Here is a 22,172-nt window from a genome sequence, read left to right as displayed (position 1 = left end):
AGTGGCAGTGGATAGCAAACTAGGTGTGGTGTCACGAAGACCTAAGTTCAAATCCAACTTCAGACATTTCTTAGCTGTATAAACCTAAGCAAGTCACTTAAACTACATCTGCCTCAGTTTTCTCAATAGTGGGGATAACAACGTTACTGTGAGGATCAAATAAGATATTTGTAAAGTGCTTGGTACAGTATATGGCACATAATAAGTGCTTAATAAATGCTTGTTCCCTCCTCTCCCCCTGTTATTGAGAAATGAGTAAATGAGTTTTCAGAGAAAACTGAGACTTCAATGAACTAATGACAAATGAAATGAGGAGAGCTAGAATAATTTATAAGATTGTACAACTTCGTAAAGACAACACTATGAAGACAAATAACTTTAAACCACTTAGGAATTGACCCATGCAATGATAAACCACAATTCCAGAGGACAGAAAATGATGCATCCTACCCACATCTTGTCAGTCAATCAAAGATGCGCAATGAGATACACATTTTTGGACATGGACAAATCAGGAATTTACCTTTACTTGACTGCATGTACAAACACATACACACATGTGCATATGTAAGTGTGTATATATATATGTGTGTGTATATATGTATATATATTATATATATTCATAAAGATGGTTTTGTTGTTCAATTGAGGGAGGGAACATCAAACAGAGAGAATTTGATACTTGTCAACTGAAAAAAATTAAACTAAAAAAACAGTGTAGATGTACAGGGAACTAACTGACCAACTTAGATTTTAGAAAGTTATGTTCAAAAGACGAAAATAAAGTTGGTTTCTGTCCACTCTCCAAGTTGACGATTACAATGATTATGTAAGAAAAGTATCCACAGCACTAATGCTCAGAATGGGCCAAGGTTGGGAAGGAATATTAAGGACAAAAAAAAAAGAGTTTTTAAATTATATTGGGGAAGAAGGAGGATCTTAAAAGGTTGTTGACCTCTTAAGAAGGAACAGATGACAACAGAAGGTATAACCACTCAAATCTTTTTTTTTAACTTTTTTTTTACTTCTATTTTCTCAGCTAAGGAAAAGTATCTTTGGTTTAGAAAGGCTAGAACAAAGTATGCCATGCTAATCAAATTTGCTGATCAACAAGGATGGGAGGTAGCATGGTGTGATGGAGGAAAGCACTGGCTTTGGAGTCAGAGGACCAGAGTTCAAATTTTCTGTTTGATGATGCTTACTAACTGTGTGATTTTGGGCAAATCATTTAATTTTCCCAGACCTCAGTTCTCTTATCTGTAAAATGTGAGAGTTGGATGAGATGATTTCTGAGGGCTATCTATGATAGCTGGCATATTGAAAGAGTCACAATCCAAAGAGATCTTGAAAGGCTAATAAAATGAAATATAAAGTCTTATACTTAAGTCAAAACAAAACAAAAAATCATCGAGAGACAGAGGAGGCATTGCTAGACAGCAGGTTATCACAAAACATCTGAGGGGCTTTAGTGATCTGCAAATTCATTATGTTGACCATGTGATATGATAGCCAAGAAAGCTAATGCAATCTTAGGCTTCATTAAAAGGAGCTCAACATCCAGCACTAGGGAGGTGATAGTTCCACTATGCTTTGTTCTTGTTGGCCACATCTCAAGGCTTGGGTTCCATTCTAGGTGCCATAGTTTAGAAAGGAAATTGCTAAGTTGGTGAGCATCCAGAAGAGGGTGTTCAGGAAGCTGAAGGCCTTGAGATCATGCCATTCAAGGCTCAGGTGAAAGAAGGAGAACAAAAGAGTCATGTCACATTTGCTTTTCTCGGCACCAGAAGAAAGAATGATAAGCACTAGGTGGGAATTGTGGAGGTACAGAATTACCTTCATGTAAAAAAAAAAAAATTCTTAACAGTGAGAAATAGAATGGGCTACTCCAGAAAATATTCAGGGGTATGGGGGTCCTCCGCACTGGAGGTCTTCAAGAAAAGACTGGATGACCACTTGTCGGGTATGTTTGTTGAGATGATGTTGGTTTAAGTATAAGTTGGACCATATGATATCTGAGACCCCTTCCAACTCAGTCTCATCTAGCAATTTGTTTCTTTCCCACTAGAGGGCACCACCAGACCAACAAAGATAAATCCAATATTCCTCAAACCAGGAAAAGAAAGCTTTCTCTTGTGTGGTTGTAGAGCTCTCTCTTCTTTGGCATATGGGAACAAAAGAAAGGGTAAAAGGCAATTTACCACAGTGTGGAAGGCAGAGTAGTTGAGCTGTAAGAGCAGGGAGGTGGGTAGCTGCTGTTGCTACTGATGTTGCTAATAGCCTTAACCAGAGCATTAGCTCCTCTCCTAATTTGACATTGCCTATAAGCACTTTAAAATAGCAGAGTCCTCTGGGCTTGAGTTCCTTAACTGATAATGTGACTGTAGAATTAAGTGTGATGACAGAAAGGAAAGCAAGGTGGCCAGGCGATACCTCCTTATGGCAGAATGGTGTAGCCTTGGGGAATATGGTTAATTGGGTGGCTTCCCTGTGTTGTATGTGTCCCTGGGCAAAGTCTCATGTATTTGTCTGTACTTTATACTACTTGGAGTCTTAGGTAAAATTGTTACAAGGTCACCAGTGGCTTCATACTTTACAAAACCTTCTAAGCATTTCCTATTTTCTTGAGGGACTGTATAGGATCTCAGAAGTTAGTGGTCATAGGGCCTCATTAAGAGGCAGGAATTTGAATATGAAGGATTTCTGATAAGAATTAGCAGAGTATAAGTAGAATGGAAGAAAGGAAAAAGTGATGGTGGTAGGTGTTACCTATCACCCAGGGGTACAAGTAAGGCACTTCTTCAACTTTGATGATGATGATGATGATAAAACAATAATAATTCCAAGTTCCTCTTTTGAATGGGTTAAGTCTATTGATCATAATTCAAGTAAAAATAGTTTAAGCCAATAATCTGCTGATAGCTACAAGAATTCTCAAGACTGAAAGAAATGGAAGTTTTGACTATTGATGGGTGGGAGAAGAGGGAGGGTATAACTTATGGCCCAGAACACTGGGGAGGGTAGCTCTGGGTGGAGGCTTGCTACAGGGAGCTTGAACCTACCAAAGAGCTGCCTCCTGAAGTAATTACTGCCTGTCATGGAGATGTTCAAGCTGAGATCAAGTGACCCTTTGTCCCAGGCTGTTGAAGACAGTAAAGAGTCAGACTCTGTTATTCTATGGGGAGGTGGTTGTTCTTTGTCCTATACTCTCAAAGAGGAGCATGACATCAGGAAGGTGATGCCATAACTTGCAAGTAAACTGGATTTAAGTGAAGGAGAGCTGTGCAAAGTCACTAGCCTCACTTTCTCCTCCACAGCCATAAAGATCAGGATGACTGGAGATGGCCCTGGATGCAGGGGGAGACCTTGCAACTGTTTCTGTTTTGACCAGAAACCCTGAGGGTCTTCCCTTCCCAGACTGATTTTTTTTAAGGCAATTGAGGTTAAGTGACTTGCCCAGGGTCACACAGCTAGCAAGTGTCAAGTGTGTGGTCTGAGGCCGGATTTGAACTCAGATCCTCCTGACTTCAGAGCCAGTGCTCTATCCACTGCACCACCTAGCTACCCCCAGATTGATTTTTTTTAACTAGGTAAAAGAGGCCATTCTTTGCCTCATTTCTTACCTAGCCTTAATCATTGAATGGGTGTTGCCTCATTCAAACTGAGATCTGGGAAAGACCTATAGGGAGGACCAACACTAGGTAAGAGAGGGCTCAGAAGGGAAAGTGGAAGGTTGATGAAAATAAACTTCCCTCACTTATGGTCAGCAGTCTTACTCTAAAGTCCTAGTTGCAACAACCCTCTCTATGCTGAAAGTCATTTTCCCTTCTAGGTTGCCAATACCTGCTTTGGGATCCTGGCAACAACTCTAGTTAACCACACAAAGAAAGTTTATCATTCTTACTATTTCGCTGAGTCCGAGAGTTGGTATTCTCTTCTTCGATCATAACATTCCTGGATTCCAGGGTCCTCCCATAATTTTTTGATTGCTTCCACTTGTTTCCTGGGCAACATGGACACTTTGTCTACTTCCACTTCTCTAATCATCTGAGCATTTTCCTAATCAAAAGGGAAAAAAATCATTACAGGGAAGAAATCCAACTTGAAGATGCTTTGGTATGACCTATGGAACCAGAGCTGTCTTTGTAGAGGAGTTACAGCACAATGTTGTGCAAGAGAAAGAGTGCTTGGTTTATGAGCAATGGACCTGTGTCCAAATTCTATTTCCCACTCCCCTCATTCACCAACCATCTGACCCTGATACAGATGACATCACCATTCTGGACCTCAGTTTCTGTATTTGCAAAATGAAGAGGTAGACTAGGTGATCTCATAATAAAAACTCATATTCATAAATTCCCTTCTAACTTCAAATTTTGAAGTCTATGAGAGCTCAGTTAGGCGGTGGTAAGCAATCCTTGGGTGAGGGAAACATGCTCTTCCTTGAAGTTGTTGATAATTAGGACACATGAGACAAGACAAGATGGCTTAGCGTCAAGCAGAGATGAGGGGGCTACACTTAGCTACCCAGTGAGATAGTCACACATTGGCCCTACCAGTCATCCTCAGCTCCTGGAAGTGCGTTAATGCCAATAGAAACAATATCTTCTTTGAAAATATAATATGCCCACACATATAAGGGACGAGGGAAGAACAAGAAAGAATGGAACCCTGACACCACCACCCTTCTCCCTTCTAGCAACTCACCTTCTACCCTCTAGAGTAGTGAAAGTCTAAATGTCATATCTTACTTATGATAAAGTTAGGCACATTATATTCAATTGGTGATTTCATCAGCTCCTATGAGTTTGATTACCATCTAGATCTATGCAATTGGCTCCTAGATCTCTATGCCCAGTCTTAGTCCTTCATCTGAGCTCCAGTTCCATATCACCAACTGCCAAGTGGACATTACAAATTAGATGTCCCATACACAGGACAGAAGTTCTCAAACTCAACATGTCCAAAACAGAATTTGTGTTTCTATCAAAACCTACCCCTCTCTGAAACTCCCTATTTCTGTCATGGGTATCACTATTCTTCCAGGTTCACAGTCTTTATCAATATACTTGACTCCTCACTCTGCCTTCTTTCCTTAAATACAGGTGTAACCATGTCAGTCCCCCAGTCAATAAGCTTCTCTGTTGCTTTTTAGATAAAATATAAACTCTTTTACTTTACTTTTGAATACCCTTCACAATCTGACCCTAACCTTTTTTTTTCAACTTGATTATAGATTACTCTCCTTTCTGTACTCTATGGTCCAGCCAAACTGTCTAGCTAGGTGGCCCAGTAGATGCAGTCATGAGTATGGAGTCAGGAAGATCTTAGTTCAAATCTGGATTCAGACACTAGCTATCTATAATATATAATATGATATAATACAATACAATATAATTATATATCGTCTCATTTGATTCTCACAGTCACAACCTGAGGTACAAATATTATTATTCTCCCAATTTACGAGAAGTTATGTGACTTGCCCAAGGTCTACGCTACAGCCAATCTGACCTGTGTCCTACATTCCAACAGAGACCTGAACCCAGTGTCTTAATTCTAAGCCTCTTAGTGTTAATGCTTTTTACACAGAAGGTTCAGCAGCACTGCAGCCAGGTATGCCTCTCCAACTTTGCTAGGAAAAGAAGTGGAGATCAGAAGAGGGTTAACAAAGTGAAGGGAATGCTATCCACAATATGAATGGAAGCAGGCTGGAATTTTGAAAAGAGTACATTCATATTTTGGAGAGGCAGGCAGGATCTGAACCAGAAATAGACTATCCAGACCAAAGGATCTCCTAATGGGGCAAAGATGGTTTATGTTTCTACAACCTAGCATCATTTATAGAATTTATTCTTTTTCCACCTGTAATAAAGTAGCTTTGGTCGCACTATAGAAGCCTAAGAACAGTGCAGCTATTGGGAATGGGGCAATGAGGTGACACAGTGGATAGACAGAACCACAGGCCCTAGAATAAGGAGAACCTGAGTTCAAATCTGGCCTCAGACACTTACTAGTGCTGTGATCCTGGGTAAGTCACTCAACCTGTTGGCCTCAGTTTCCTCATCTGTAAAATGAACTGGAGAAGGAATGACAAACCACTCCAATATCTTTCCCAAGAAAACCCCAAATAGGGTCACAGAAAGTCAGAAACTGAAAACGACTCAACAACCACAACAAAAGAAGAAGTAAAAGTGGCCCTCATAAATGCAAGCAAGTAGGGACATTGTGTACCATGCTACAGTTGGGTGGATTTTTTTTTTTTTTGAGGGAATGGAAGAAGATGGGAGTGAGATTACACTTTTGTGTTTACATATTACAGAAGGCAGATAATAGTGTACTTCTGTGTGAACACAGGGACAGCTAGCTGGCATAGTGGGCAGAGTGTTGGGCCTGGAATCAGGAAGACTCATCTTCATGAGTTCAAATCCAGCCTCAGACACTTACTAGCTGTGTGACCTTGAGCAAGTCACTTAACCTGTTTGCCTCAGTTTCCACATCTGTAAAATGAGCTGAGGAAGGAAATGGCAAACCACTTTAGTATTTTCGGCAAGAAAATCCGAAACGGGGTCACAAAGATTTGGACACAACTGAAACAACCGAACAACAACAAATATGAACACTAGGGGTAAATGTTTTGATGGACATACTCATTTTATTACTTAAGGCTTTCTCTTTTAAGAGCCAGGTCACCAATACAAATTTCATCAACTATAAAATGAGGATATTAATAGCACCTACCTGACAGGACTGTCATGAAGATAAAATGAGATAATTTTTATAAAGTGTTTAGCATAGTGCCAGACACACAGTAGGTTCTTCATGAATGCTAGATATGATTTTTATTAGCAAATGCTTAAGACATTTCATATTCCAAGCTTGATTTAGAGGACATCTCAAAGATACAAAGAAAACTTTCAACATAAAATTTTCAGACTAAAAAGGACTTTAAGAAATCATATCAGTTCAACATGTCACACAATCTATTCTTCTGTAAAGATGGAGGTTTTAAAAAGCTTCTGCTATTCTGTGGTTCTCCACTCTCATGGCTCTTTCTCCCAGCTAAAAAGGTTTCAGTACTTTCCTAATTTCATTCGTTCATTATTCATTCAACAAACATGTCTAAGTCATTTACTCTTGGCAAGGCTCCTGTATGCCCTGTAGGGATACAAAGATAAATAAGATACAGATCCTGCCACCAAAGAAATTACAATCTAGTAGGGAATGGAAGAAATGGTCACATAAAGAAAGCATGACAAGGATTTAGCGGGGTACGTACAAACAAAAACACTGAGAGATCACGGGAGGAAGAAATCTACAGTTTGGGGAATGGAGGTGGGAGATGTAAAAATCAGAAAAGATTTCTTGGAGAAGGTGGTGTGAGCTAGCCTTGGAGAATAAGTGGGCTTTTAGGCAGTATAGATGAGAGAGGGAAGATGGGGACAATATTCTAGGTATGTGAGATGACACAGCAAAGGCTCAGACACAGAAAAGCCCAAGATACTCCAAGTAATGAGACAGAGATGGATGGTGGGCTGCCCAATTTGGCTGTAACACAGGCAGCATGAAGGAGGGTACTGCGAAGCAAGGCTGGCAGGGCAAGCTGTTTAAAGATTGCAGTTCTATTGGTTGTCTCTTCCTTAGTTTTTCTAACTTTCCTCCTACATAGGGGTGGAGGTAGAAGGAAAAATTGAAATTGCCTAATGCTTTCTTTTTTGCTTTTGTTTTTTTGCTAGGCAATGGGGTTAAGTGACTTGCCCAGGGTCACACAGCTAGTAAGTATCAAGTGTCTAAGGTCGCATTTGAACTCAGGTCCTCCTGACTCCAGGGCCGGCGCTCTATCCACTGCGCCACCTAGCTGCCCCCATAATGCTTTTTTTTAATGAAAAGGAAAAAATCACAAGTAAGTAAACAGTGAGAGAGCACAAGGGGTTCTGATGCTCGATCAGCCTTTCGAATGCTGAGCTAATATTTTGCTCCTCCTTCATTTCTCAAAAGTCACTATTTTCTTTGTCCTGGTTTGTTTGGACAAGAGTTGAAAGCAGATGTATTGAAGTTGTATTACCACTCAGAAATATCCACAGCTCTAATGTATGAGGCCACACAGATTGGAGGAAGGCTAATGCTTTTTGCTATATGACAGAGAGAGAGAGAGAGAGACAGAGAGAAAGAGAGACAGAGAGAGGGAGAGAGAGACAGAGAGAGAGAGAGAATGTTTCTGTGCATGACTGTTTGGCTAACATTTCAAGTGCCATATGACTACTTAGCATTACTTGGCCTTTCTCACTGGACCAGTAAAGCAAGCCGCCTGAACACCACAATCCGCTAGGTGGAGCCAGGCATCAGGTTAATACCTCCGACCATTTGTTTTCCAAATTAATTTGACCATAAAGGACTTTGGGGCTTGTTATCTCTTAATAAGAACCATAGTTTTGGGGTTTTTTGGAGGGGGTATCTGGGAAACACTAGGATGATGGAGGGGTTTGAGGAAATATGGGAATGAGCTTAAACTATTTTTGTGCAGAAGATTGTGCTTGTATTTTGTTTTGTACCTATTTTCACATTTAATATTGTAAAGGGAAAATATCACTAGCAAAAGAGTGTTATCATGGACCCCATCCACATTTCACTTAACACAAGTTTTAGGGAAATATGAACTTCCTTCCAGCAAGAGTTAAATAGTATCCCAAGAAAGTTCTTTCACACCTGACATAGGAGTTTTTATATACAGTTGGAGAGTAAGGAAGGGGGAACCTGTAGTCTCACATGTGGCCATCTAGGTCCTTAAGTGCAGCCCTTTGACTGAATCCAAACTTCACAGAGTAAATCCCCTTAATAAAAGGACTTGTTCTGTAAAAGTTGGAATCAGTCAAAAGGCTGCACCCAAGGACCTACAAGGCCACATGTGGCCTTGAGGACAGGTTCCCCACCCCTAGAACATTTTTAAAATTATTTTTTGTTCATTCATTTTTCAGTTGTGTCTGACTCTTTGTGACCCCATTTGGGGTTTTCTTGGCAAAGATACTGGAGTGGTTTGCCATTTTCTTCTCCAGCTCATCTTACAGATGGGGAAACTGAGACAAATAGGGTTAAGTGACTTACCCAGGGTCACACAGCTAGTAATTGTCTGAGGCTGAATTGGAACTTACAAAGATGAGTTTTTCTGACTTTCAGGCCCATTACTCTATCCACTGCACCATCTAGCTGCCAAAAAATTTATTTTAAGGTAATTAAAATTCACATAACTTGTGAGGATCATTTATCACTAAACCCTTACAGTAGCAATGGTTTCATCTTCTAGTAGACCAAATCCAGATATATGATGGTAGTCAAGATATATGAAGAAACAAAGACTGAAGAATCAAAACTGGAATCAGTATCATCCAATTTCCAAAGTGGTTGATTGGCCAGGTTGGACTATTCAAACCTTAAAGCAAGGGTTGGGATACTCACACCTTCTCACACCAGAAACATTTTTCTCTCCTCTCCCCCAACTTTTATTATCTTTTCTCATTAGAAAAAGGCAGAGACTCCCTTTCTTTTTGTTTATATTTCTATTCCCAGCACTTAGCACAATGCATTGAATTTAACAATTAATAAATGCTTTATCATTCAAGTACCTTGGTGGTTGATTTCTTAATGAAAATAACTCAGAGAGACTAAACCCCAATGATGTCTGATTTCAGGTGAACTGATAATAATTACTGATGTTTTTTAAACTTTTTTGACTTAGAATGTCTTAGAAAGCAAAAGTATGGTTTATGTGAAAGAACCATGAGCTTGGACTTCAGAAGCCCTGGGACCAACTCCTAACTGGACCACTAATTTACTAGCCATGACACATTGTTTGCCTCAACCTCTCCTTCTATAAAAGGTAGGAATTGAAGAATGTGATCTCTAAGGCTCCTTTCTAGCCTTAGCATTCTCTAAATTTATAAAATCTTTTCACAGTTTGACCTGGGAAATGTAAATGAGAATGACATTTGAAGAAGAATGAAAAAACGCTGTAAAGTTTCCTTGGGTTTCTTTATTATTGCATTGTAAAACATTATATTTCTTTTTGCTTCAAGTGACTGCAATTAATTTCAAGAATCAAGCATGAGACAATAATATGGAGCTCAGAATTAATGCAAAAATACTTTTTAAATTCAATCTTTGAGTAAAATCTTTACACACAAGAAACTGATTTTATACTAGCTATTAACTATATCATCGGGCATGACCTGGCTGCATTTATTTTTACATAGTCCGTGTAATTTTGATGAATTTGTTAGATATATTCTGATTTTATTTGGCAGTATACTTAGCTCAGAAATTTTGGACTTTTGAAAGACTCTCTCTACCACAGTATTTCTGTGTCCACAGTATTGTCACTCCTACCGATTTGAAACAGTCTCTTCTCAATCTGGGGGAATAGGGAAAGGCCTACCGCAGAAGGTGAGGCTTGAGCTGAACCTTGAAACCAACAGACACGAGCATTTGAGGCAAAGGGAACAACCACAGCAAGAAGAGAGATTGGAGTGCTACTTGTGAAGTACAGCTGGAGGGCCATTTTAACTGGATTGTGGATCGTGGATGGTGCCAAACAGAAGAGTTGATATTTGATCCTGGAAGTAAAAGGAGTCAGTGAAGCTCATTTTCAGGGTGGGGAGGAAGGTCAGGCCTATGCCTTAGAAAAATCACTTTACCTGCTCAGTGGAAAATGGATTAGAGTAAGAGAAATGTGAGGCAGGGAGGGAGATATAATATTTGAGCTGTCTAACTCACAGGTTGAGTTGTGAAGAAAATACTTTGCAAACCATGAAATAACTATTATGACTGTCAAACTTAGTCAATTTTTTTTTTAGTAAACTGAAATGCAGATATTGCATTAGAAAGTTAAGGTAAATGCCAACTTCTGCAATAGATATTTGAACAAAAAAGACCTCTTCTCACTCCCTCCCCAACAAATTGCTACTGAATCAAACATCTCAAAATTATATAATAAAGAAAACACCATTAGCCATCAAAAAACAATATAATTCAGTATTACTATCTCCTATGTGCAAGGTTCTGTGTTAAGGACAGCATGAAAAAATAATTGATTCTGCCCCAAATCTAAAATGTGTGGATATATGTTCACAAATAAAAGTATGTCACTTCTCTAAACATATAATCAATATTATTGGAAAATGTGTGCTCCTTTTTAAACACTTAGAACTTTGTTTAAAAAGAAAATTAATTCCATTTGAGCTGATTTTCCTAACTCTTCATGCTTTTTTTTTTAAGTCTATTGGATCTGACTAAGCCCCAATAGGCAGAGACCAAGGATAATTTGGGATTCTGTCCAATCCACTAGTAGCAAATAATGAACGTTTAGTATACAGTAACAGTGGAAGAAAGCCTACAAGTTATTAAAATTTCTTTACCCTTTCCCAAAGTAATATTATTCTCGTTTCTTTTTCCATAATTACTTCCTTAAGGGAGCCATTTTATTAGGTGCTAGTTTCACAAGGATTTAAAGTCACTCTCCTTGTTTCATAAATACTGTAGTGTCAAGCAGCTTAAACCAAAGTAAAGGGACTTTACAGTGAAACATATGTGTAGCCAAAAATGAAAGAGGTTTGACCTCCTCCTGTAAAGAATCGGGTCCTAATCTTAGAATACAGACACTGCATTATTCTGGCACTATTTACTTTTTGGAGAAGCTAGGAAAGGGAAAGATGAATTAATGTCCTCTTCAATTTTTAACAGAAGAACAATGCACCACCCAAAAATGTTTCGTTTCTTCCCCCCCTTGCAAAACACGTTTCTGTGTTGGAGTAAATGCAAATTGGAGGAAATGCTGGGATCCAAGAGTCAATCTAATAAGGCAAGCTTCCTATAGTTGTGTGAAGCTGAGCTAAAGAGCAAACATTAAGAAATGAAGTTCTTGTAATGGTCATTTGAGCCAGATCCTTATCTCTATTTTTTTCTTCTTCTTTTCTTTAAACAATCCAGGACTCAGACTTTTGTGTTGGAAACTCCCTATCCTGCTGTTGTGAAATTCAGACTTCCTTTAGACTTAAGCATTGGAAAATGGTAGAGAAGTAGACAGTATAATGTGATAAGAGGAGCCAGAAAAATGCACAGAACTGATATAAAATTGCCTTTCCATCCTCCCTTCCCATTTTTAGCCTGGCTCCACCAGGCACAAGGAAAGAACAGAACTCCAAGTCTCCAAAATTTGGTTTTCTTGATGATTTAATGCATGATCGGAGCAAAGTCATTGGCCTTCTCATTACCCCCAATTCCCACACCCTCCTTAGTATCTAGTTACAAAAGAACGTATCGACGCAGGGAGATACATTCTGGTTACATCAAAATTGACTACAAGAGCACAGAAAGGGATATGAGTATGCCAAAGACCAATTTCACCTCATTCACATTCTTGTGGAGTGGTTGAACCCCCCCAAAAGTGGAGGAAACTTTCTTCCTCCCTTCTATAGGGAGAGTATATTACGTAAAAAACGGCTCCACAGCTCTCCCCCTTGGCCCCCTACTCGGACCCAGAACTCAAGCTAGTACTCAAGTTTTACAAACAGCCTGAGAATTTAAGCACCACAACATATATGACAATGATTTCTATATGGAAATTAATTCTGGAAAAAAATCTTTATAAATGTGGCCTGCTGTTGGGGTTCCAGATTCATTCCTGTACAAAGCTGATCTGTAGATTTTCCCTTCTCCCCCTTTCTGTGCCCCTTCAGGACTTCCTCCTCATTTGGCATAGTAGGTAGAGTACTTGGTGTTAGGAAGACCTTAGTTCAAATCCTGCCCCATACACCAACTTAGCTAAGTGACCTCAAATCACATAACCTCCCTCAGCCTCAGTCTGTTCTTCTGTAAAATGGGGACATCTGCACTTACCTCACAGGAATGTTGTGATGATCAGATGAAATAATATGTGTAAATTGCTTCACAAACTTAAAGGTTATTTAAGTATTAGCTATGACCATTGTGAAGTTAACCTATCAAAATGCTAATGATAACTTAGTGTTATTCCTACATCTCCAAAGGTATCTGAAACCTAAAAGTGAATGTCCCTAGAGGTCAGTGATAAATCAGAAGAAGTGGAATTTTTGTAGATTTGCAGCTACCGGTGATAGGTTAATGAGGCTGACATTTTGAAGGAAGTGAACCTTCCTAATATCCATGAAGTCACAAAAATAGGCAACTGCAGATTCTCCCTCTAGGTGAGGCTGACCCTGCTGTTATTCTTCTAAATACCCGGAGCCTCTTAGGACAGCAGAAATCCCTTATTCTCTGTAGCTAATCCTCATGCAGCTAGCCTGAAGAAGAGAACAAGGATGGAGCAGAAATGGTCATTTCTAGCTCTACTATCGCCCAGGCGCCTTGTGGAAGAAGTGACAGAAAATAGGGGGAAGGGGGTCTGTTATTATGGTGGGAGCAGGAACGCCAGGCTCTGGCTCCAGTTCTTGATCAGCCTCATCACAAGACAAGTAGAGTACTCACAAGGGATCACTTGTGGGAAGTGGGGCATGAGGACACAGATACCCTCAGGACCTACAGGCAGTTACCCACATCTAAAGCACCCTGAATCTTTTGGATGTCAGGAGCTGGAGTGGGAAAAAAAAGCCCAGACCATGAGTTAGGGCACTTGGGTTTCTAGCTCCACCTTTGTTTAACCACTTCACCTACCTCTTGGTTTCCTCATTCCTCAGAATGAGAAGGGTTGGGAGTCTGGACTAAAATATCACTAAGGTTTATTCCTACTCTGACATTCTATGCCTAATCGTGGACGGATATAAGGCTTCTACTACATGTGTCTTCAGACACAGCTTTCACAGGGTTGATTATAAGAATCTGTACAACTTCAACTCTGATATTGCTCTTAATTCAAAGAGAGAAGGGAGAAAAAGGAAAATGTACACACAATCCCCAAAGCCCCTCCATCAGCTCCATCTGGAAGGCTTCAAAAGTAAACATCACATTTTTAAGGCAGGAAACATTAATAGTGGCCAGTTCAAAGTTTAATTTAAACAGAACCAATATCTGTCAGCTAACATCAGAGGACAATGAACAGCAGTAATGCCAAAATAGGCAAGTGCTATAGAGCACAAGGGATGATATTTCACAGACAATGCCTCCATTAGCTCAACAGAAAGAGGACCTTCATTGCACCCTCTCCATCTTCCCTCCCTCAAATCTATGTTCTTGTGTGTCATGGTCAATTCAGCTCAAAAAAGAAGCCATGACTGCTATCTACTCAGGATTTAGCCAGACAAATAAGATTTAGGTCTGGTGGCAGCTAGGTAGAGTTTGAAAAATCTACCTCTACAAAGGCCAGCCTGGTTTCTCAAATTATAGTCCAAAGCACATCATTAATATCTGATGATTTATAATAAGAATGCCTTGAATTTGGTACAAAAGTCAACACAGGAGTTTCCTAGGTAATAGAGCTGCCCTGTGGGAATGAGGTTATATAGGGTCTAGAAATCCAAGCAAAGGAATAAGTGTTCTAAGCACTGGAGTCAGAGAAACCAAAATTTAAGCCTGAGTCTGTAATTTAATAGCTATGTCATTTGGTGGAAGTTGATTAACCTGTTAGGGCCTCAGCATTCTCTTCCGTAAAATGAGAGAGTTGAACTAGATATCCTCCGAGATCTGTTCTAGTTCTGTATCTTAGGACCCTGATTTTATATCTATTTGACTAAAACTCTGATCTCCAAAGAACAGAATGAGAATCTCAGGTGCTGGTCAAGACAATCCATGTGGTACCATCTTGTGGGGCCAGGCAAGGAGGATGGACTGCTGCATCACACCCTTGCTGCAAAAGCTATGTCTTATGCATGACCTCATCAACCCCGACAACAGCAGTGCATAGAATGACAGTGGAGTGGCCATAGAGAAAGGCTGTATTGGGGGTGAGGGTTGGAATGAGTGGAGATAGACAGAGAAGCCTGACATGTCTCCCTAGAGTAGTCAGTCAGCCAGTTGGCATTTATTAAGCCCCTGCTTTGTGCCAAGCACCATGTTAAGTACTAGGGATACAAAGAAAGGTAAAAGTTAGTCCCTGCTCTCAAGGATCTCACAGTCTAATGGCAGAGACAACATGCAAACAACTATGTCCAAACAAGATATGCACAGGACTAACCAGAGATAATCAATCAGGAGATAATTAGGTGCTAACACTAAGGGAGGTCTGGAGTAGCACGCCCTGACTCTCCACTTCCCAGTAGACTGAGGCAGCATGGTGTAATGCCCACTGTACTAGCAATCAGGAACAGCCTGGTTCTAAGACTGCCTCAGACACTTAATATCTTTATGACCATAGACAAGTTGCTTAGACTATAAAATAAGAAGGCTGGACTCTATATCTTCTAAAATTCCTTCTACTTCTAAAGCTATCCAAGTGGCCTTGGTTCTCAGCATCTCCATAAGTGGAAGCATATGGTCACCGACAAAGGAGAAGCTAGTTAGCCAGCTACTGAAGGCATAGGTTGCTTGTCTTTAGCATCATGTCCTTTCATTTGTTGGCATTCTGCTCATCCCCTTCCATCCTCCTCCTCATGCTGATTCCACGTCCCATAAACTCTGTCACCTATGCTAGCTTGGACAATCCCATCTAGTGACTGTAGTAGCAGGGGTGGTAGTGGGAAAAAAAAGTGCTTGGGAAGGAGGCCAGCTCAGTCCCACAGCTTTCAGAGTCCTGGGGAAAGGAATGATAGTAGGAATTCCATACAACTGAATGCAAATACTTACTGGAGTAGATTGGTCAAGCCCCATCCTCCTACAGCAGTGAGATTCAGAAAGGAAGAAAGCTAGGTAGGAACAAATGATAGCTAACAGATGTCTTAGGGACTAGCCAATGACGCAAAGTGAGGAAATGATCTTTTAAAAGCATAAATGTGTGTGTGTGTGTGTGTTTGTGAAGACATAATTAAAAAAAACACACAGAGCAAGAATTGATGAAGATCAGCAGGATGGATTTGTCACTGATGTCTTCACAGAAAGGAATCCATCCCTCTCCAGCGTAATATGCAATAAAGCAGCTCAGATTTCTTGTGATGAATTTAGAATAAGACCTTTAATTCAATGTCTCACAAAGTGTTAAACTTATATTTTCAAAACTAACAAAGTATATTTAATTATATTGCTCTCAATAAAATACAGTAAGGAAAAAAATTATGGGCTATTAATAAAGATTAAAATATTTTAAAATACCGTTTAGTCTTTATCCCTTTTGTGTATGTTTTGTAATGTAGATCAGAGATGTCAAATGTGGCCCACCTGCAACACACCCAAGTGCAGCCCATCCTGTATTAAAATGTAATTGGGAAGTATTTATCAAAATAAATAAAAATATAGTAAACCACAGGAAATATTAATATGTGGTTTTCTAAGTCAGTATGCTCCTGCAGGGATCCTTATGTATGGTGTTTCTATTTGAGTTTGACACCAATGATGTAAATAATATATTAGTATAGTAATTATTACCTAATTTATAAATAAGTAAATATGTAAAAATAGCTACAGAGGGTATGTGTTCAAAATATTTTATTTTTTTTTTACCCAATAAAGGTACACAATCCAAAAAATATGGAAACCACTGGGTTAAAAGACTCAAAAACTGTGACAAGCATGCATTTGCACTGGCCCAAATGATCTATTCTCTTACATACCCCTGGATGTATAACTGTGCTGGGTTTGTTTATGATTTTAAAATTAAATAGTATTAGACAACTAATTTCTAAAAAACAGTAAGAAAACATTTTAGACTCAGTAAAAAATATTTTCCTATTAAAATAGTTAATGTCTACTTAATCTCACACTCAGTCTCACAACATTTCTAGTCAATCAACAATTATTGACTGAGGCTGACAGACAGCTGATAGATATACTAGTGTAACAGAAGCGAGTATATACCTTTAATTAACAAAAACTAATTAGATACCTAAAGTGTGCCAGGCATTGTGCTAGGTGTTAGAGATCCAAATACAAAGAATGAAACAGTTCCTACTCACACGGAGCTTACATTGTAACAGGAGGGATGACAAGTTCATACATAAAAAGAACACAAACAAATGCACAGCTAGGTCCCAGCTCTCAAGGTAGCTTAGAGTCCAACTAGATACTACAATTCCCAAGAATAAATTCCCCTAGTGGTAGAGGTACTTATCAGAAAGTCTTTCTTTAGCGCTTAATTCTCACTGCATGTAGCTATCTTAGGTGTTTTCTTAAGCACAGAATGAAAACCTGCTCTTGAATAGTTTAGTTTTTGAGGCAGACATAGGAAAGCACAAGTACAAAGTGCATAGAAAATAAACACAGAGTCTATATGTGAATGGACAGAAATGTATTGCCATATATAGGCAAAGGGCTAGCGCATTTAAAGAGTGGGATAAAAGGATAACTATTAATTAGGAAATATAACATGGGGAATTTCATGAGCAGAGTGAGCAGGGTAAAGGTAAAGAGTCAGTTCTAGAAATGCCCTGTGAAGTGTGCGTGGAAGGGATGGCATTTCAGCTGTTATAACATTATAGAAGCATGGTGGACTAGGCATGTGTTCTGGATATATGGCAACATACTGGAAAAGTTTCAAAGGGAGGGTTGGGAGAAGTACTGAATGACAGTTCTCGGCAGATGTGCTTGAGAGAAAAATGGAACATAACCTGGCATAATGGAGGTAACAAGTGAGGTGAGCTAGGGGAGATTCCAGAACAGGAGCCTGAAGCATGGATATTCAAACTTTTACATATATTTACTAACTCTTATAAGATTCCAAGCCAACTAGCAAGTCATCAGAGAATTACTGTTGTTCATCATTCATTCCTGAAGAGGACCAATGACATGATGTCTTGACTTGCACTTGAATTGTGTCTAAGTAAGGTAGAGCCACACAAAGTCATCAGCTTCACTTTCTCCTCCAGAGTCATCCAAGTCTGGTGGCAAGATGGAGTCAAAATGATTCAGAGAACAGAGGGAACAGAAAGGATTAGCAAGCTAGAAAGAGTGCTTGAGAGTTAGGAATGCTAATAATGCAAATGCCCTCTCTCTAAAAAGCTGTAAGCAGGAAGATGAAGACTCTAGACACCAAGCTTTGATATGACTCAGGGAGTAAAGTACTGTATGAGGTTTTCAACAAGAAATGCATAAGATAGTAGTAGTTAAAATTTTCTCCTTAAAGTAGAATAAGGAAAATAAGAGACTGAACAGCAATAGAGGTGGCAATAGAAATGTAGTTAGGAAGGTAGTGAAGTAGTACCTAGATAATCCTTTTTCAGTCATGTCCAATGCTTTGTGACCCCTTTTGGGGTTTTCTTGGCAAAGATACTGGAGTAGTTCATTGTTTTCTTCTCCATGCATTTCTCTAAATCTTACTGTAAATAACATATCACTTTCTTATATGATACACAGAAAGGATAAATTAATTTATAATTTAGGTTTATATTAACAAAATATATTTTGAAAACAAAGTGTAATTTACTTGGTTATGCCCTAGTCTATGCTTTCAGACCTCCACACCTAGGGAAAATTCTCAATAGAAAGGTCACACATCCATAACCCAAAATATCATCATTTATCTAGGAGGAGCTCTGTGAGTCCATACAATGCTTGGTAATGTCAGTATGGAGTTAAGATTCTACTGTCAGGTTTGTCCTTGAATTTATTTATCATTATGAGATAGGAGAGAATTAATCTCTGCCTCAGGGACTCACCTATCAACAAGAATGAGTTAGGAGAAAGACAGACATCACTTCCAGATCCCCACTTTGTTTTTTTAAATGACTTTGTTTCTATAGGACTTGGTTTCCTGGTATATAAAATTAGAAGACTGGCCTAAATGACCTTTAAGGTCTCTTCTAGCTCTAAATCTATGATTCCATGACTCCTGCTTGTCTAAGGACTAGTTAAATATTAACCAAAGTACTTTGATCCCTTCGAGGGGAAAAATACTTTATAAATAAAACAAAAAATTGGAATATGCTTTGAAGTATACAAAAATCACTAAGTTATTTGCCTAAAGTCATAAAGCAAAACTGTGGTAAACTAACAGAGAACTCCACTACCCTATTTTTCTCAGTTTCCTACAAAATCAAATGGTCTTGACTTCATCAATACTTTTAACTGATGATTCCAGAAAGCCTCTCAGCAGACTATATTGTGCAAGACAGAGGAAAACTTCATAATGGAGACAATTTCTCCCTGAAGCAAGCCTACAAGCTTTTAATTATATTTTCACTGAATATTAATGCCATCTTTTCCTGGGCCCCAACTTTTCAGATATCTACTGGAGTTTCTCCATTTGCAGTAATTGCAGACTGTCTGAGATGATATCATCACAGGAAACCCCACATATTGTTGAGAGTTTAACTCTGCTGGAGTTCTCTCAACACAAACCAAAACTTACATCTTTAGAGATGGTTCATTTTTTCCACTCTTTTCCAATAGGCAGGAAAACTGCTAGAATACCACAACAAATATTTGGGTCACAGCTTGCTTTAATGATGAGTTTCTGAAATGGTTGTTTTGATCCTGTGTGGCTTTTTGTTTGTTTTCTCTCTCATCCCCTGCCCCTAGTCAACCAATTGTCAAGTCCTGTTGACTTTTGCCTCAGGAACATCTTTCCCATATGCCCCCTTGTCTCCTTTGACATTGCCATTCCCTTGTTTCAAGTCCTCATCACCTCATACCTGGCAATAGCCTGCTAACTGGTTGTCTACTACAAGGCTCTCTTCATTCCAAGGCATCTTCTACTCAGTTGCCAAAATGTTTTTCCTAAAGGGCTGTTCTGACCTTGTCACTCCCCTAACTCAAGAAACTCTACTGGCTCCCTATCACCTCCAGGATCATATATAAAATCCTCTGTTTGGCATTCAAAGTCTTTCGTAAAATTCCTTCCCTACCTTCTGGACTTCTTATACCTTATAACCCTTCCCCACCCTACAGTGTAGTCTTGTGACCCAATGAAACTGACCCCCTAGCTATTCCTTGAACAAGACACTACATCTCCCAATTCTGGGTATTTTAACTAGCTGTCTACCATGGTTGGAAAGCTTGCTTTCTTCATCTTTGCCTCCTGAATTCCCCGACTTCCTTAAAGTTTCTGCTAAAATCCCACCTTCTACAGGAAGTTTTTCTTGATTACCCAAATCTAATGCCTTCTCTCTGCTGATTATTTTATCTTACACATAGCTTACATGTACATAACTGTTTTCATGTTGTCTCCCTCGTCAGACTGATTTCATTGAGAGAAAAAACTATCTTCTGCCTTTGCATCCCCAAGGCTGAGCACAGTATCTGGTACATAGTAGGTGCTTGATAAATTTTATTGACTGGATGATTGGGGACCAACTGGAGATATATGGAAAGAAAGGGATAGACTTTGGAGGGTAGACATGAAGAGGAAGAGGTCACTTCATCATGTCCCCAATCTCTAGCTTGCCTCTCTAGAGATTTAATTAAGGAAAATTCTACTGGGTGAGAATAGGGCCTCTTGCTTAGTTGAGCAAGATTTTAGCTTCTTCCTATCTAATGAGATCAATCACTCTTGTGTATCTTCCAGTGTGTTCTAATAAGTATAACTTCTATGGTCTCTGATAGTTTCTTAGATAAATGAGCTTACTATTCACTATTTGTGATGGTCTTTTGTATAACTAGCATTTGGTGGGAAAGGGTCAAGTTGGGGGATATACATTTAGGGCATCCTCACCCTCTTTAAAGAATAATGACCAGGGAAGTTAGCTACTTTTGAACTAAAAAAAGCATGCAATAGATTAGTAATATTTAGGAGGACAAACAGATATAACTAGTCTAGTACCCTTCTCTCCCTAAGGAGAGTAAAATTGCTAACCTCATTGCCTTTTCTCCTGCTTCTCTCAAGGAAGGATCCACCGTTTCCCTTGGAAAGGGTGGGCAAGATTCTAGAGATATCTAGCCTGGCCTCCTCTCAAAACAACTCTCTCCTTATATGGACATCCCATAAGGATACACACATCTTACACACATGACCAGCACATACCTTACAATTGACTGATATGTAACCTATGCCAAAGTACTTACTGACTGAAGCAAGACTAGAACCCAGGTCTCCTGCCTCCCAGCCTAGCATTCTTTGCACTGTCCTATTATCCTTCCCTATTTCATGATGTGTGGGGCTGGATATCTATTGAGAATATTAATTTTTAAGCTCTTTGCTTATAAAGGCTAAGTGCAAAATAATTAACCATCTGGCCAGCAGAAGGAAAAATGAGTATTAGCAGGGAAATTAAACGGAGCTTTCAAATACAATCATTTTTGATTATCCATAAGTGGATGATTGACTTTGGTGAATTATCTGGAGCTTGGAGTCCCCTGATTGAGTCTTAGGGTGCCAGTAATATAGCAATTCTGGGTGGGGGCTTGGATTGGGGCTGAGTATTTTTTCTTTCCCTCCTTTATCCACTCTCACTGGGTTGAGCAACTCCCTTAACCTTTCTGAGTTTCAGTTTCCTCATCTATAAAATGAAAATATTCCTCCTCCATATAGTACCACTACCCTCTACTTTCAATTGGTTGCCAACTCTTGTGTCTACCTAAAAAGCATCTCTCACATCTATCCCCTTCTTTCTACTCACACAGCTATCGACTAGTACAGACCCTCATCTTTTCCCTGGACTATTCCAATAGCCTCTGAATTGATCATCAATTCTCTCCTTTTACCAACATATTCTCCACTCAGCTGCCAAAGTAATTTTCCTAAAGCACAGGTCTGGCTATATCATTCTCTTGATCAATTAAACCCTCCAAACTCACTTTGGCTCTGATGGTCAAATACAAACTACTTCTCTGCATTTAAATTCTGTTACAACTTAGATCCAATCTACATTTCCAGCCTTAATGTGTGTGTGTGTGTATGTAGGTATGTATGTACATGTGTATGTGTGTATGTATGTATGTATGTATGTATGTATGTCACTTCCCTTCACACATTCTTTGGGTCAGTAATTTGTTTTCTGGCTATTCCTCACATACTCCTCAATCTCCCATCCCTATACCTTTGCATTGGCAAAGGAATATGTTCGTCCATGCCTGGAATGTGCACTCCCTCCTTACCTGTATTTCTTAGAATCTCTAGCTTCCTTCAAAACTCAGCTTAAACACCACTTTCTGCACAAAGCTTTTCCTGATCACCCTAGCTGTTAATGCCT

The 22,172-nt window shown here is 39.3% G+C and overlaps 1 protein-coding gene across 2 annotated transcripts in view; it reads right to left on the bottom strand.

Annotated features, from left to right (window-relative positions):
• Positions 1–22,172, bottom strand: part of LOC114026059 (guanine nucleotide-binding protein subunit alpha-14) — a 271,430-nt gene that overhangs the window by 23,495 nt on the left and 225,763 nt on the right. For both annotated transcript variants that reach the window (XM_027839673.1, XM_027839674.1), the window contains exon 3: positions 3,902–4,056. In XM_027839673.1, coding sequence (XP_027695474.1) covers positions 3,902–4,056 — 155 coding nt within the window. The remainder of the gene's footprint in view (positions 1–3,901; positions 4,057–22,172) is intronic.

The sequence above is a fragment of the Vombatus ursinus genome, unplaced genomic scaffold (assembly GCF_900497805.2).
Source record: "Vombatus ursinus unplaced genomic scaffold, bare-nosed wombat genome assembly UNPS02014832.1, whole genome shotgun sequence".
NCBI lineage: Eukaryota > Metazoa > Chordata > Mammalia > Diprotodontia > Vombatidae > Vombatus > Vombatus ursinus.
Note: the sequence above shows the minus strand (reverse complement) of the source record. Positions and strands in the feature narration are given on the sequence as shown.